Source organism: Acomys minous (assembly GCF_964271855.1).
Source record: "Acomys minous genome assembly, chromosome: 11".
In the NCBI taxonomy this organism is placed as follows: domain Eukaryota; kingdom Metazoa; phylum Chordata; class Mammalia; order Rodentia; family Muridae; genus Acomys; species Acomys minous.
This window is the reverse complement of record NC_140492.1, coordinates 102,431,731-102,445,520: the sequence shown is the minus strand read 5'-3', so window position 1 is coordinate 102,445,520 and position 13,790 is coordinate 102,431,731. Positions and strand designations below refer to the sequence as shown.

At 46.5% G+C, this 13,790-nt stretch overlaps 1 protein-coding gene across 2 annotated transcripts in view; it reads left to right on the top strand.

Moving 5' to 3' along the window:
• ARSB (arylsulfatase B) overlaps window positions 1-13,790 on the top strand; it is a 137,870-nt gene that overhangs the window by 54,481 nt on the left and 69,599 nt on the right. For both annotated transcript variants that reach the window (XM_084800662.1, XM_084800663.1), the window contains exon 5: window positions 11,380-11,623. In XM_084800662.1, the coding sequence (XP_084656788.1) occupies window positions 11,380-11,623 (244 nt within the window). The remainder of the gene's footprint in view (window positions 1-11,379; window positions 11,624-13,790) is intronic.

The following is a 13,790-nucleotide window of genomic DNA, read 5'->3' as shown; positions in this document are numbered from 1 at the left end:
CTCGCTCACAGCCGTGCGGCCTAGAAAGCCTTTAGTGGGCCCTTTCCCACCATTGTCTCCTCTTTATTTCTTACCTTACACGGTGTGGCTCATGCTTTTGCCTTCATTCAGACGCAGGCAGACGCCCACCGCGCCCCTTGCCCTGTTCTTGCTCACACCGAGCTGAGCCGCAGCATCCCTAGGCTCGCCAAGATGGCGCAAGCTGGTCCAGCCTTGTCCTTCTCGCTGCAGCAGCCGGAACTGACCGGGTCATGCAGGAAGCAGAGGACTAGAGACCTCATAGCGCAGACAGTGAAGGAGTGAATTCTGGGTTTTACTAGTTCCCGTGATGGGGCGAGTTCTGTGCGTTTGTTTTCTCCCCTCTGTCTCTCAGCTCTGGCCCAGGAGACACGATGCGGGCATTGGCAGCACGCTCTTGTAGAAATCATGAGGAAACATGAGGAAGCGAGTCATGTTCTGGAAAGCATGGGGAATCTCATTTCTCCTGTCTGCTCTGCTCTGTGCTCTGTGCTCTGTGTTCTGTGTTCTGTATGTTCTGTGCTCTGTGCTCTGTGCTCTGTGTTCTGTGCTCTGTGTTCTGTGTGCTCTGTGCTCTGTGCTCTGTGTTCTGTGTGCTCTGTGCTCTGTGTTCTGTATGCTCTGTGCTCTGTGCTCTGTGTTCTGTATGTTCTGTGCTCTGTGTTCTGTGTTCTGTATGTTCTGTGCTCTGTGTTCTGTGTTCTGTATGTTCTGTGCTCTGTGTTCTGTGTTCTGTGTTCTGTGCTTTATGTTCTTTGCTCTGTGTTCTATGCTGTGTTCTGTGGTCCATGTCCTATGTTCTGTGTTCTGTGTACCATGTTCTGTGTTCTATGTTCTGTGTTCTGTGCTCTATGTTCTTTGCTCTGTGTTCTATGTTCTGTTCTCTGTGTTCTGTGCTCTATGTTCTTTGCTCTGTGTTCTATGCTGTGTTCTGTGGTCCATGTCCTATGTTCTGTGTTCTGTGTTCCGTGTTCTGTGTTCTATGTTCTGTGTTCTGTGCTCTATGTTCTTTGCTCTGTGTTCTGTGCTCCATGTCCTATGTTCTATGTTCTATGTTCTGTTCTCTGTTCTCTGTGTTCCATGCTCTATGTTCTGTGCTTTATGCTCTGTGTTACAGGCTCTGTGTTCAGCAGCGAGGCTGTAACTAAAGACAGTGCTAGCTCCTCCTACCTCAGGCTCTACTGTTAGCCAGTAGTTCAGCCCTGGGAGGCCTCCCTCTTCCCTGACTGGGTGTTGATAGTGCTGGTCTTGTGCAGGCCCAACGCAGTGACTGTAGTTGATGTGTTAACGGTTGCAGTAGTTGTGTCTGGTCTAGGGATGGCGTTGCATAGCCCTCCTCCCATCCTCTGCTCCATACACACTTCCTGCCTCCTTTTCACAACATTCCCGGAGCCTTAGAGGGGGTGGCAGAAGTGACTCGGTTAGGGCCCGTATCCACCATCACTTATTCTCTGCATCCTGAGCATCCCTGAATCTCTGCAGTCACCACAGCTCACTGTAGGGAGAGGCCTCTCCAAGTCAGGCTGAAGCGTCTTCGGTAAGGCCAACGGGTTATCACAGCCCTTGTCCACAAGATGAAGGCAACACTTTGTTGTTGTGTTGTTTTGTTTTTCTCTGTGTAGCCCTGGCTGTCCTGGACTCACTTTGTAGACCAGGCTGGCCTCAAACTCACAGAGATCCGCCTGCCTCTGCCTGCCAAGTGCTGGGATTACAGACGTGCGCCACCATGCCCAGCCTGGCAACACTCTTGAAGTGAATGGGAAATGGAAGTTCTCAGCAGAGAAGTGGGAACTACAACGAAACAAATGAGCAAATTAAGTCAACAAACAAAATCTTTCTAACTGAAAACTGTGCTATTGAAATTCAGAATATATTGTAGTGGCCCAAACAAAGATGATAGTGGAAAGAATCAGCAAACTTCAAGATGGGTCCGTGGGAATTGTACGTCTTTAAAGGTGGGGGCTAAAGGGATCTGCATGCCATTAGCTTTCCCAGAGTGAAGAAATATGGATGCAGAAAATAGTGCCAATTTAGTGAAAGGTCCATGTATAAATTAACGGATGTCAGAGAAACACCCACATAACAAATTACAAGAAAACAATGTCCACATTGTAACCACTGAAGACTAATGAAATAAAATGTCTTACAGGCAGCAATTGTATTTTGTGAAAATGTTAGCCCTGGGCTGAAGTGTGGCTCATTTGGACCTACACTGCCAAACTCTGGATTTGATCCCCAGGACCACATCAAACAGCTGTGGGGGTGCACACCTGCAGTACTGGAACTTAGACAGAGGAGGAATTTCAGAAGGTCAAGGTCATCCTTGACTTCATACTCCGGACCAAACTGAGATACATGAAACTTTGTCTCAAATGGGTTGTTTTTTTTGTTTTGTTTTGTTTTGTTTTTAGCTTATAATGTATACTTTATGTTTGTATTGTTTTCTGGAGGCAGGGCCTCACACATACCAGGCAAAGGCTCTACCACTGAGCTACAAGCTTAGCCCAACTCTACTGATAACTGATAAAAACCACAAGAAAATTTGTGGAACAAGTGGATGTGTAAACAGGTGTGGGCCTTCTCTCAGTGTATAAGGAAGGCTTACCACACACATTAGCATGGAGGGATGGCCAATACATTATGCTGAGGAAAAGAAGCCAGGCTAAAATTGTACTGCATGACTTTTTTTTTTTATTATTAAGATGAAACATTCTGACAAAAGCAAAACTTTTATTTGTTTGTTTGTTTTGTTTTTCGAGACAGGGTTTCTCTGTGTAGCCTTGGCTGTCCTGGACTCATTTTATAGACCAGGCTAGCCTTGAGCTCATAGCAATCCACCTGCCTCTGCCTCCCAAGTGCTGGAATTAAAGGCGTGCGCCACCACGCCCGGCCCCAAAAGCAAAACTTTAAAGGTGGAAAGGACATGGGTAGTGCCAGGGCCTGGGGTTGGACATATAACTTGAGCACAGAGGATCATACAGTGCAGTCTCCATGGGGTGCTTCATTTCTCCAGTGTGGTGGTTGTTGTGTGGTTGTCAAGATTCATGGAAATGCAATTAGAACAATTGGATTTTTACCATCTGTAATTTTAAAACAAACAAACAAACAAACAAACAAAGCAACTGCTGGCACACCATTTCATGTCTGAGGGAGGTTGACGTATTTTCACAGCCGTGTGAAGTACAGGAAAGACATGTGTAATCCTTTATCTATTTTCAAGTCATTTCCCACTTGATTCATATTTAAACTTTCAGGAAGCCCAAAATGGAATAACCAGTGTGGCAGTCTCTCTGGCTACGTACAGAGAGCTTTCTGCAACTGAGTTTTGTGTTTCTCCTGCCTCATGGATGTTTTGTGGGATCAGCTTGCCCCAAAAGACACCACTGAGAAATCAATGTAAAGGATGGTAAAATTAAGAGCGGGTCGCTGGCTCCCGAACATATCTGCTGGCTTGTGCACATACATGTACATGCGTGTTTTATTTATAAGAGGCCAAGTCAATGTGATGGCCTGGTGAATGCACGTGTGAGCAGTCTGCCGGGTCTTGAAAGCTCAGGCCTTCCATAGGTAGGATGGCGTTTGGAATACCTGTCTGGAGGAGCCCATCGCGGGTCAGGATCCATCCCTGATCTGTTCTGACTCAGACGAAGGAAAGTGGTGAGCACGGCTGGTTTCCATGAAGCAGGCTGTGTGCACTCCTGTGACAGTAGGAAGGGCTTAGCTGCTTGTGAAGTTTCTTCTGGAAGCAACCTCCCATCCCAAGGCCAGCACATCCAGGATGGCTGCTCCACAGCTATGGTCCCCAGCGGCTGTCCAAAACTGCACTCTCCCCTTTCAAAGTTATAGCATCGCTCACGGTGCTTCCTCTCACACCACTATGGGTCATAGCAGTTTTTATATACAAGCGTAGTGTGACCAGAACTTGGCTTTAAGAGATCTTTGACCTATCGCAATGCACAAATTATTTCATGTTTTTCTCTAAGAGTTTCGTGGGGCTCGTTTTACTTTTAAGCCTTTCATCTGTCTTTCCTTTATATTTTATTGTGTGTGCTGGCTAGTCTTGTGTCAACTTGACATAAGCTAGGGTCGTTTGGAAAGAGGGAGCCTCAGTTGAGAAAATGCCTCCATCATGATTGGCCTCTATGAAGGTCTGTATGACATTTTCTTGATTAACAATTGACGTGGGAAGGCCCAGGCCCTTGGGAGCAGTGCCAACCTTGGCCAGGGATCCTGGGCTGTATAAGAAGCCGGCCGAGCAAGCTATAGGGGAGCGCGCCAGCAAGCAGCTCTCCTTCATGGCTCTGTTTCAGTTCCTGCCTCCAGGTTCCTGCCTTGAGTTCCTGTCCTGATTTCCCTCAGTGATACATTGTGGCCTGGAAGTATATGCCAGATAACCTTTCCCCCAAGTTGTTTTTTGTTAGTGTTGTTTTTAGTTGATGTGTATAAGTGTTTGCCTGCATGTATGTATGTGTGGTACACATACATACACACACACACACACACACACACACACACACACACACACACACACACACAGTACCTGTAGAGGCCAGAACAGACATTGGATTCCCCCAGGAACTGTAGTCACAGAGAGATGTGAGCTACCATGTTGATGCTGAGGCTACCCCAGGTCCTCAGGAAGATCAGCAAGCGCCCTCCTGACCACAGGGCCATCCCTCCAGCCTCTCAGTCTGTGTTTTATCACAGCAATCAAAACCAAACTAGGACGTCATACAATATTGCTTATTTAAGTATAAAGCACATGTCATAAATTAAAAAGAGTAGAGATTACTAGTCTTTAGTATAACCACAAAGTTGTGCGTTCACTGTCATTATCTAATTCCTGGACATTTTTATCAGCTCTAACAGAAATCCTGTACCCGTCAGCAATTGCTCCCATTCCTGCCCCTCCCAATCCTGCAACCACCACCTACTTTTTCTGTACAGATTTTCCTGTTTGGGACATGTCATATAAAGAAAACCATACAGTAATTGGTCACTTGGATGCCTCACTTTTGCTTAGTATAATGTTTCCAAGGCTCATCTCTATTGTAGCATGAAATCTGTACTGTATTTTATGGTGGCATAAAAGTAACTCTCCTTCATCGTGCCCTGAGCGTCTCACCATCTAAATGATGGAGGGTGTTCGTTCTAATGTTTTACTCTCATATGTTTCATATAATATTCTCCTTAATATATACAGGAAGGTGGAAGCCCTTGGTGTTGGGAAAACAGGCATAATGCATGGCTTATCTCCAACACTCAGGTCTGTTTTCTTCCATTCTTCTGTGGAGACAGTCTCCCGCTTCCTGATGCAGATTCTAGCCTGCTCAGAGACCGGACACCACCCATCTCAGTAGAATTGAGTGTGAGACAGTTTTAGGTCCTGTGCTCCTCTCTGATAGACAGGACCGTACGAGCCTGTTGTGACTGCTCAGAAACGTTTGTTTTGCCTAGGCGGATTGTTTGGTCTCGGTTTCGTCCTGGTTTGTGGCTGTTCACACGCCTTTGCCTCCCGGCTTGTTTACCCACTCTCCTCTCGCTGGGCACAGAGACCAGCCTGCTTCTCACCCCGTCCTTTCCAGGCACGTTCACTACAATGGCTCCATGAACTTGCTTGGATTTCCAGTGTCACCAAGGCTTCACCCTCACTCCCACCGCACTGGTCAGAGGGGCTGCTTTTGGCCACATGAAAGTCTAGTATTCTGGGGACTCACAGAGTTTTCCTCTTCTTGGCTTTGAAGCAAGTGTCACCTGCAGGATCTAAAGGATCTAACATTTTCAGTCAATCTGCTTCATGTCTGGGCTTACTTTGTATCTCTACCATTGAGCGTTTCCTCCCTCTGTTCTTCGGAGGAGAGTGCTGTCCAGGTCTTACAGTGTTTGCCTGCCTCTCCTGACACTGAGCACCAACCACCAGTGAGGATCCTTCAGCGTTTGGCAAGGCTTCAGAGAAGTGCTCTGCGGAAACAGCCACTCAATTCTGTCCACTGACCTTTCTAAGTAACCCTAGAGAGATCAGTAAAATGCTGACCCTGAGCATTGCTATGGGACGTCAGCTCTGTAGATCTGGACGCGTTTAACTTATTGGAAACATAAAAACAAAAAGCCGATGCTTGCCTACATGGCATAGCCTAGCTCTCTCCGGTTTAGCACTCTCTGAGGCTCACTGGCCTCAGCCTTTGTTCTCCTCTTCCTGTGTGGGGGTAATGCACCCATTATTTTGAACCCACAAGCCTCTTTTCCTGACTGTGAATAGCATTTTTCAGTGTCTTCCTGCTGTCCCAAGCTTGCCGAACCGTCAAGTACATCTGCGGTCATTGGTTTATTGTTTCTTGATTTGGTATTACTAATAGATAACTAACTGGCAGTCTACGGGAGAATTCCCTCATCTTCAAGAATGGCTTCTAGGTCTGGCAGGGGAATTAAATGATTTCTCAGGAAATGCTAATACTCTTCAGGGCCCCCAAAATGTAGTTTTCCTGGAAATTTGTGTGTGGAGGGGGGATTAAAATTGAGTTATTTCCTGTGAGATCAAAGTATAAATGAATAGACAAAGATTTTTTACCGTTTTTCTTTCTTTTTTCTTTTTGGTTTTTTGAGACAGGGTTTCTCTGTGTTAGCCTTGGCTGTCCTGGACTCGCTTTGTAGACCAGGCTGGCTTCGAACTCACAGCGATCCACCTGCCTCTGCCTCCCGAGTGCTGGGATTAAAGGCGTGCGCCACCACGCCTGGCTTTCTTTCTTTCTTTTTTTTTTTTAAGACTAGAACACGCACTTGGCACTTTTGCTTAGCGTAGCCCATGTGACCCTTAAGTACCCTTTCTTAGAGGGTCTGTAGCAGCATTACGCTTTCCAAGAGCAGGTGGCTTGCCGCCTTTGGCACTATCTCATGTCTTCATCGGAGGAGCTCCCACATCCGTGGGCGCCCTTGCTTTAAATTGCAGAAAAAGTTATCTGCGGCCGGAGTGTTGTAAATTAGAACCCTTTTCCTAGTTCCCAGTCACATCATGACTTTCAGAAAACAAAAAAACTTTTCAGTCTTTCAACAGACTTTCGTGTCTCTTTTGCCCTTACTGCATTTCAGAGATAAGAATCTCAGCGGCCTCTTGCTATTCCAAGCAGTGACATTCCTACCGCCAACATGAGAAAGCTGCTTTATTACTGCAGCGCTTACATTCCTCCTTCTGCATCCCACCAGCCCTGGTTTGGGCCTTTCCTCACATCCATCTTCCTTTATCTCAGCTCTCTGGTGGCCAAGTCACTTATTTGGTGAATGGCTGCCAAATTGCCCACCTTCCCAGAATCCCTCTGGAGCCACTCAGCAGGGTCCTCCCATGCTGACTGCTATCCAAATGAAAAAGGCTGAGAAGTGTGTGCTGGAAGGCCAGGATCACAGCACTTATGTCCCTCGAGGAAAGAAACCACCTTAAAACCCCTACAGCTGCTCTGATGAACATCTGGATAAATACTCAATTTCTGATGCTTCATCTGAATCCCAGGCCATCACGACTAAACCACAGTTAACTGATGAACTTTATTTAAACCCATGGAAATGAAAAGGGGTCATCCTGACTTTTTCCTTAATAATAAAACCCATCATAATTCATTGCAGTGCTCTGCTCCCAAGAAATTGCTCACAGGGTAGCTTGTAATCCAGCAGGGCTCTAAGCACAGCCCCTTGGGATGTAGCTCCAACACCTAAATTTAGACCGTCTCTAATGTCTGGGTAGTGCTCCAGTGCCAGACACCGCATCAAGATGGGTTTTGTTATCTTCACTTCCCAGGCTCAGAGATTGAGTATCCTGCCCGAATCCCACAGTCCCGTCCTTGGATGTGTTTCAGTGACATTAGCAAAGTGTCAGTACCGGTGGTGGAAATAGGTGACAACAGTCATATAAAACAACTAGAAGGATCTTTGCTCAGACCTAGCCAACATTCAGTTCTTGATTTCTGATGAATATAATTCAGTGGGCTGAGGGCACAGCTCAGTTACAGAGCATTTGCCTCACATGTAAAAGATTCTCAGTTCCACACCCCGTCCCCCCCCCACCCCCCGCACTATGCAAAAAAAAAAAAAAAAAAAAAGATAGATAATTAGTATTAAACTAAAAGAGACCATGACCTTGATGTCAAGAACCTATATAATTGAATAAGGCTCTTCCTCCCTGTGTCTGGCTGTCTACTTTGTAATGGTCATGTGACCGCCCTTCTGGTTTGGCAGATCCCTGGCTGGGGGCAGCTGTGAGCTCCTGGCATGGACACAGAGAACCAACCTGGGTCCTCTGCAGAAGTAGCAGGTGCTGTTCACCACCGAGCCATCTTTCCATCTGTCTGATCTCATCCCCTTCGACAGGCCAGGTTAATGCTTACAAAGGAAGAAGGGATCTCGTCTCTTTTTCTCTCTTACACCATGAGAAGCATTCGTGAGCCTCGTACGTGGGCTGCTATGTTTAGAGCTAGGGTGGCCCTGGCACATGGCGGAACTCGAAAGCGGTTTTTTAAGGGGTCATCTGGGGAGCCTCTTCCAGGCCGGTGTTTTCCAATGTGCTCTTCAGCAGCCCCCCTTAAACCTCAGCATGGCTGACCAGGTACCAGGTGGGACAAGCAATCCTTGGAGTTGTAGGTTTGCTACCTGCTTACATCCTCACTGGGGCCCCATGCTTTGCTTTTAGCCATCTGTGTACTAAAGTAGCACTGTCTTTCTCTAAGATCAAGGTCAGGCAATGGCTAGCCAGGGACTTAAGAGAACTGTGTGGTGTCCAGACAGTGGTTCCACTCGCTACTTGGAGTGGGTGGCCTTTCCTTAATTTTCTTGTTCTGTTTCTGTTATCTGGTCCTCTGTGTGGTCTTACAAACAACAACGCTTCCTTCTTCGCCTCCGAGGAGAAGAGGTATAGGGAAGAAAAAATCTAGAAAGAGCCGATAAAGATAAGTACCACGGAAGTGATGGAGATACAGGTGTAGCCTGGGAGAGATTTGGGGTACTAAGTAACAGGCTCACCGAAGAGCTGACATTTAACCTTAGGCCTTAGAGTCCAGCAGAAATGAAGGAGGATGTGTTTATTTGAGGAGACCAGTTTATACGAAGACGTTGGCCTGAGAGGTCACGGCGTACCCTAACGGTGGAAGAGCTTAATTGTATCTGTCGAGGTATAAGCGTCCGTAGGCATGGCTGCCCACGAAGCAGCTTGAGGCACGTGGGTAAAGGATTGTATCAGTAGGACTGAAGTCTGAACTGACCTGTGATGGGAAATCAACTGGAAACGTGGATGTGGCCTGATGGGTTTGGGGCTTTACAAACACACATCGGCTGGCAACTGGATGAAACCTGCTCACCCCAGGAGCCCAGGTGAGGGATGTGCCTTCCCAAAGGTGATAAACTGGAGAGCCGGTTTGTATGTATTTATCCATGGCCCAGGTTGAATGCATGTGCAATCCAGGTAGAGGAGTTTGAATGTGCAGCCTTTTGAGCCGGATTGATGGTTATTTTCTCAGAATCTTTTAGCGGGAGAGCATCGAATTTCCCTAGACCTCTAGATGATGCTAAGACACATGCTGATTCTCCACTTTGCATTTAGTAATGTAGAAAATGAATCCAAAGGAATCAGCTACCAACCAGCAGTACATCTCTGGGGCAAAGGCTTCCCCGTTGGAGAATGACATCTACCCATCACACCCACAAGGGTACTCTCGGTAGAGAGAAGCCTGGGCTGTGGTGAGAGGCTGAGGAAGGATTCTTTGCTTTTCAGGTCTGCATCAGGAGGTCTTGGGGGAAGCCTGGACCAAAGCATCCTTAGAACAAGAGGCAAGAGATTCAGACTGATGGTTCAGGGTAACTTCACACAGCAAAGCCACAAGATGGTAGTCTTAGGAATTAGTGTTGTCATACTTCCATTTTAATTTTTATCAACTGGATACAGATGAGGTGTCAATTTCATCGGCTTAAATGGTTTTCCTCCAATCTTTGGCTAACTAATGCTTTTCTACGATTTCTGACAGTTATTTTTATCCGATAATGAATAATAAAGTGAGATTTACAGTCTATAACTGACGGCATTTGTTTTATTTTGACAGTTCTTTTCTAGACAGCAAAGGTTTTATAATTAGGTCTTGTGTCTGCCAAACTGTTGCTGGAAAAAAAAAACATTTCTCTGGAAAAAAAAAGTTTCATAGTTTCCAGTCTGTAAAGCCGGAGCCATCTTGTTTTGATTTAGAAGCATAAGTCAGTTGGGAAATGAAACCAAACTCTCTCTTGAAAATGAATTATTAACTAGAGAAAATTAACTCTGGCCATGCAGAGAATTAGGAGGGAGAATTAGAAGTATGGTTGAAATACGGTATTTCCATAATACTTGTAAAAATCTTTATCTGAATCAGCATGGGAAATGCCTGCAAAAGCACACGCATTCTTGCTATGTAGAGGTGCCACCCCCAGGGGGCGCTGAACTTCTCTCTTGCTGCACATCTGCAGTTAGCTTTATAGCTAAAGAAGCAGGTGGAAATCACAGGTGCGTCAACTGGCAATTCTTTCCTCTTAGAGCAGTCTTGAAAAACTGACAGAGGAAGCCACGTTGCCATCCGGCGCTAGGAAAGCTTATCATTGTTAATGGCAGAAACAGCGCAGTGAGCTAATCACAAAAACACTCCCCGTCACCGCCTTGGCCCTTTGCCGCGTGGCATGTGGAGCCGCACTCGGGCCCTGCAGTAGTAGCAGTGGCCAGATTCGCTTTACAGCCCAGAGTCTTTTCCTCTCTGACTCACTCCTTCAGACTAGGATCGGGTTCCCGACACAGCTGCCTTGTCCCTACCACCTCTGATCTCCACCACTACGCCCAGCATTTTCCGTTGTGCACAAGTACGTGGAGTGGATAGACACATTAACTAGTATTCCAAAGAGCTGTGTCTGCTCAGAAGAGAGACACCGACATCATCTATGGCGCTATAACGTTCGTGTTTATAGCAGTGTAGACAGCAGAGGAGAATCAGGATGTGTGCTGCCCGAGCCAACAAAAACATTATTTTTTTTTTGAGCTTATAATACGATTACGCCACCACCACCACCCACCATCTCTGTTTCTTTCCCTCCCTCCAAAACCCTTCCATATATCCCTCCTTGCTCTCTTTCTAACCCACAGCCTCTTTTTCCATTATGATATACATATATATGTAAACACACATATATATTCCTAAATATATAAAAACAAGCTGCTCGGCCTGTATCGTGTTACTTTGGGCTTGCTCTCATGGCGTGGCATATGTGTTTCCCTCCACCCATTAACTCTTGCTGTTAGGGCTTGACGCAGGTGGCTCCATTTTGATATCTTTCACCCACTCATGCCAAGGCTTATCTGTGTTTCAGACAACGGTGGACAGACTAGGTCTGGAGGCAACAACTGGCCACTCCGGGGAAGGAAAGGGACCCTGTGGGAAGGAGGCGTCCGTGGCACGGGATTTGTGACAAGCCCCTTGCTGAAGCGGAAAGGCGTGAAGAGCCGGGAACTGATGCACATCTCCGATTGGCTCCCAACCCTGGTGAACCTGGCTGGGGGAAGCACCAATGGGACCAAGCCTCTGGACGGCTTCGACGTATGGAAAACAATCAGGTACCCGCATGCCCCGTCCCATTCCTTGCCAGGACAAAAACTCCAACAACTTAACACAATGGATGGAGAACAGCCACTTCCTTTTGAAAGCTGACAGTCCAGCTAAGAGAATTAAAAAAAAAAAGAAAAAAGAAAAGAAAAGAAATGGCATTCCTTTCAAGTATTGTCATTACATATTTTAGAGTCCCACGTTTGGAGATTTTGGTTCCGCGTGTTATACGAAGGATGAGATTGTCCTGTAGGCTTTTACAGCTGAGATTTCTTTTTCTTAGTATGGGGTAGGGTATTGCTGGCTTCCTGCAAGGTTAGATCACATGCCCACATGCTAGAAAATGGAGTGGAGGGGCGGGCCGGAGACACAGTGCGGTTGCTAGAACTAAGTTTGGTCCTACACGTTTATGAGTATTTTGTGAGTATCTATGATGTGATGCTCTGTCCTAGGCTCTGGGAAACTGGGAATAAATAACTCAGACAAAACCCTGAGATGCTTGTGTCATGGCACGGATGGGGAGAAATGCATTAAACCAACAAGTACATAAAGAAGCAAGATCACCTTGGGTGGACATAAGTGTGCAGAAAGCAAATAGTGTGATCTGAGAGGGAGGCGCCACCATGCAGGAGCAGGTCCTGGCCCTGGTTCACACCCACCGTGTGGAACTGTGAGCTGCAAGGAAGGGAGGAGCATGCCCTGCAGGCTGGAGGATGCTTCATTTGCATAGGGGAAGGAAACCTTGAGCCTCGCTGGAATCTGCATCCAGCTAGCGTCAGCGCATGCTTTATACATGTGTGTCTGCGGCTTGGTACCCGGGTCCAGTTCATACACACAATTACACGCATTGGAAGTACTATTTTTGCTGACTCAACAGATGGCCAGTGCTGTGCTTTTCAACCTCTTTGGGGTGCTGAGCTCTGTTTGGGGGTGGCTGGTCCTCCTTGTAGACTTCCCCCATACTTACCTTTCTTCACGGCTTACGGTTTTCCCAGTTCAAAATAGGGAAGTTTTGGGTTTCTATTCATAGGAAATCCATTTTGGAGGACTTAGGAGCCATGATGTACATGGTTCATTAAAAGGTTGTGTGTCTGTGAGTACTGGGGCTGTCAGGGATTCTAACAGACTCCAGTATTAGCGCTACGAGAAGATGGGTAACGGGCATAGATATAAAAATCTTAGTATGATTTTTATAACTTCTTTAAATTTGAAATTAGTTCCAAATAAAATATTTTAATATAAATGTCTGGCAATGTTTGGCCTGCATTTTCACAAGACTAACCCCTGAATGGAATCAGATCATGGCAGTCTTCCTTAGAGGAGTGTTGACCCTCCTAAGTCACCTGTCCCCAGTGCTCCTAGCTGCCCCCTGGCCCAGCGCACTCCCTGGTGATGCCCACCTAGTTCCTAGTTGGTGATCCATGTGCACACAGTGACGGTCCCAGCTCTGCGCGTTCTCTAACGGAGCCAGTCTCTAACTGTTGGGCGTGCTGGTTACTTCTTCTTTTTTAATATTCTCATTTTTATGTAATCATTTTAATGTTTAAAAATAAGGAGCAGCTGGGATATCTCAGTAGGTAAAGGTGCTTGTTGTAAGCCTGACAGCCTGAGTTTGGTCCCCAAGGCCCATAATGTAGCAGAAAACCAGCTCCCATAAGCTGCCCTCATCAGACCTGCGCATGCATGCACGTATTCACACACACATGTACACACACATGTGTGCATGTACACAGACAGTACACACACATGCGCGCACACACATGTACACACACAGTACACACACATATGCATGTACACACACATGCACACACACGTGTGTACACACACACACACACACACACACACACACACACACACACACCATCACGTGCACCCTCCTAGCCCCCTCCACACTAAGTAGATAAATTAGATGCACGTAATTCATTTTTTTAAAGTCAGGGTTTAGATTATTTCATGTAGAGAATGTTTCATGGCCATTAATGTGTAAACCTTGAAGTTTAAAGTCCCGTGAGTCTTGGAAAGATGGAAGATCAGCCGAGCCCTCCCGCTTCCCGAGACAGCATCCCATCCAGGAGGGAAGGCTAGCAGAGGCCTCGGCTCTCCAAACCCACGCAAAGGCTCGCTCTACCAACTCTATGACTTTAGCCATCAAACAACACATTTTTGTGCTATGTATAT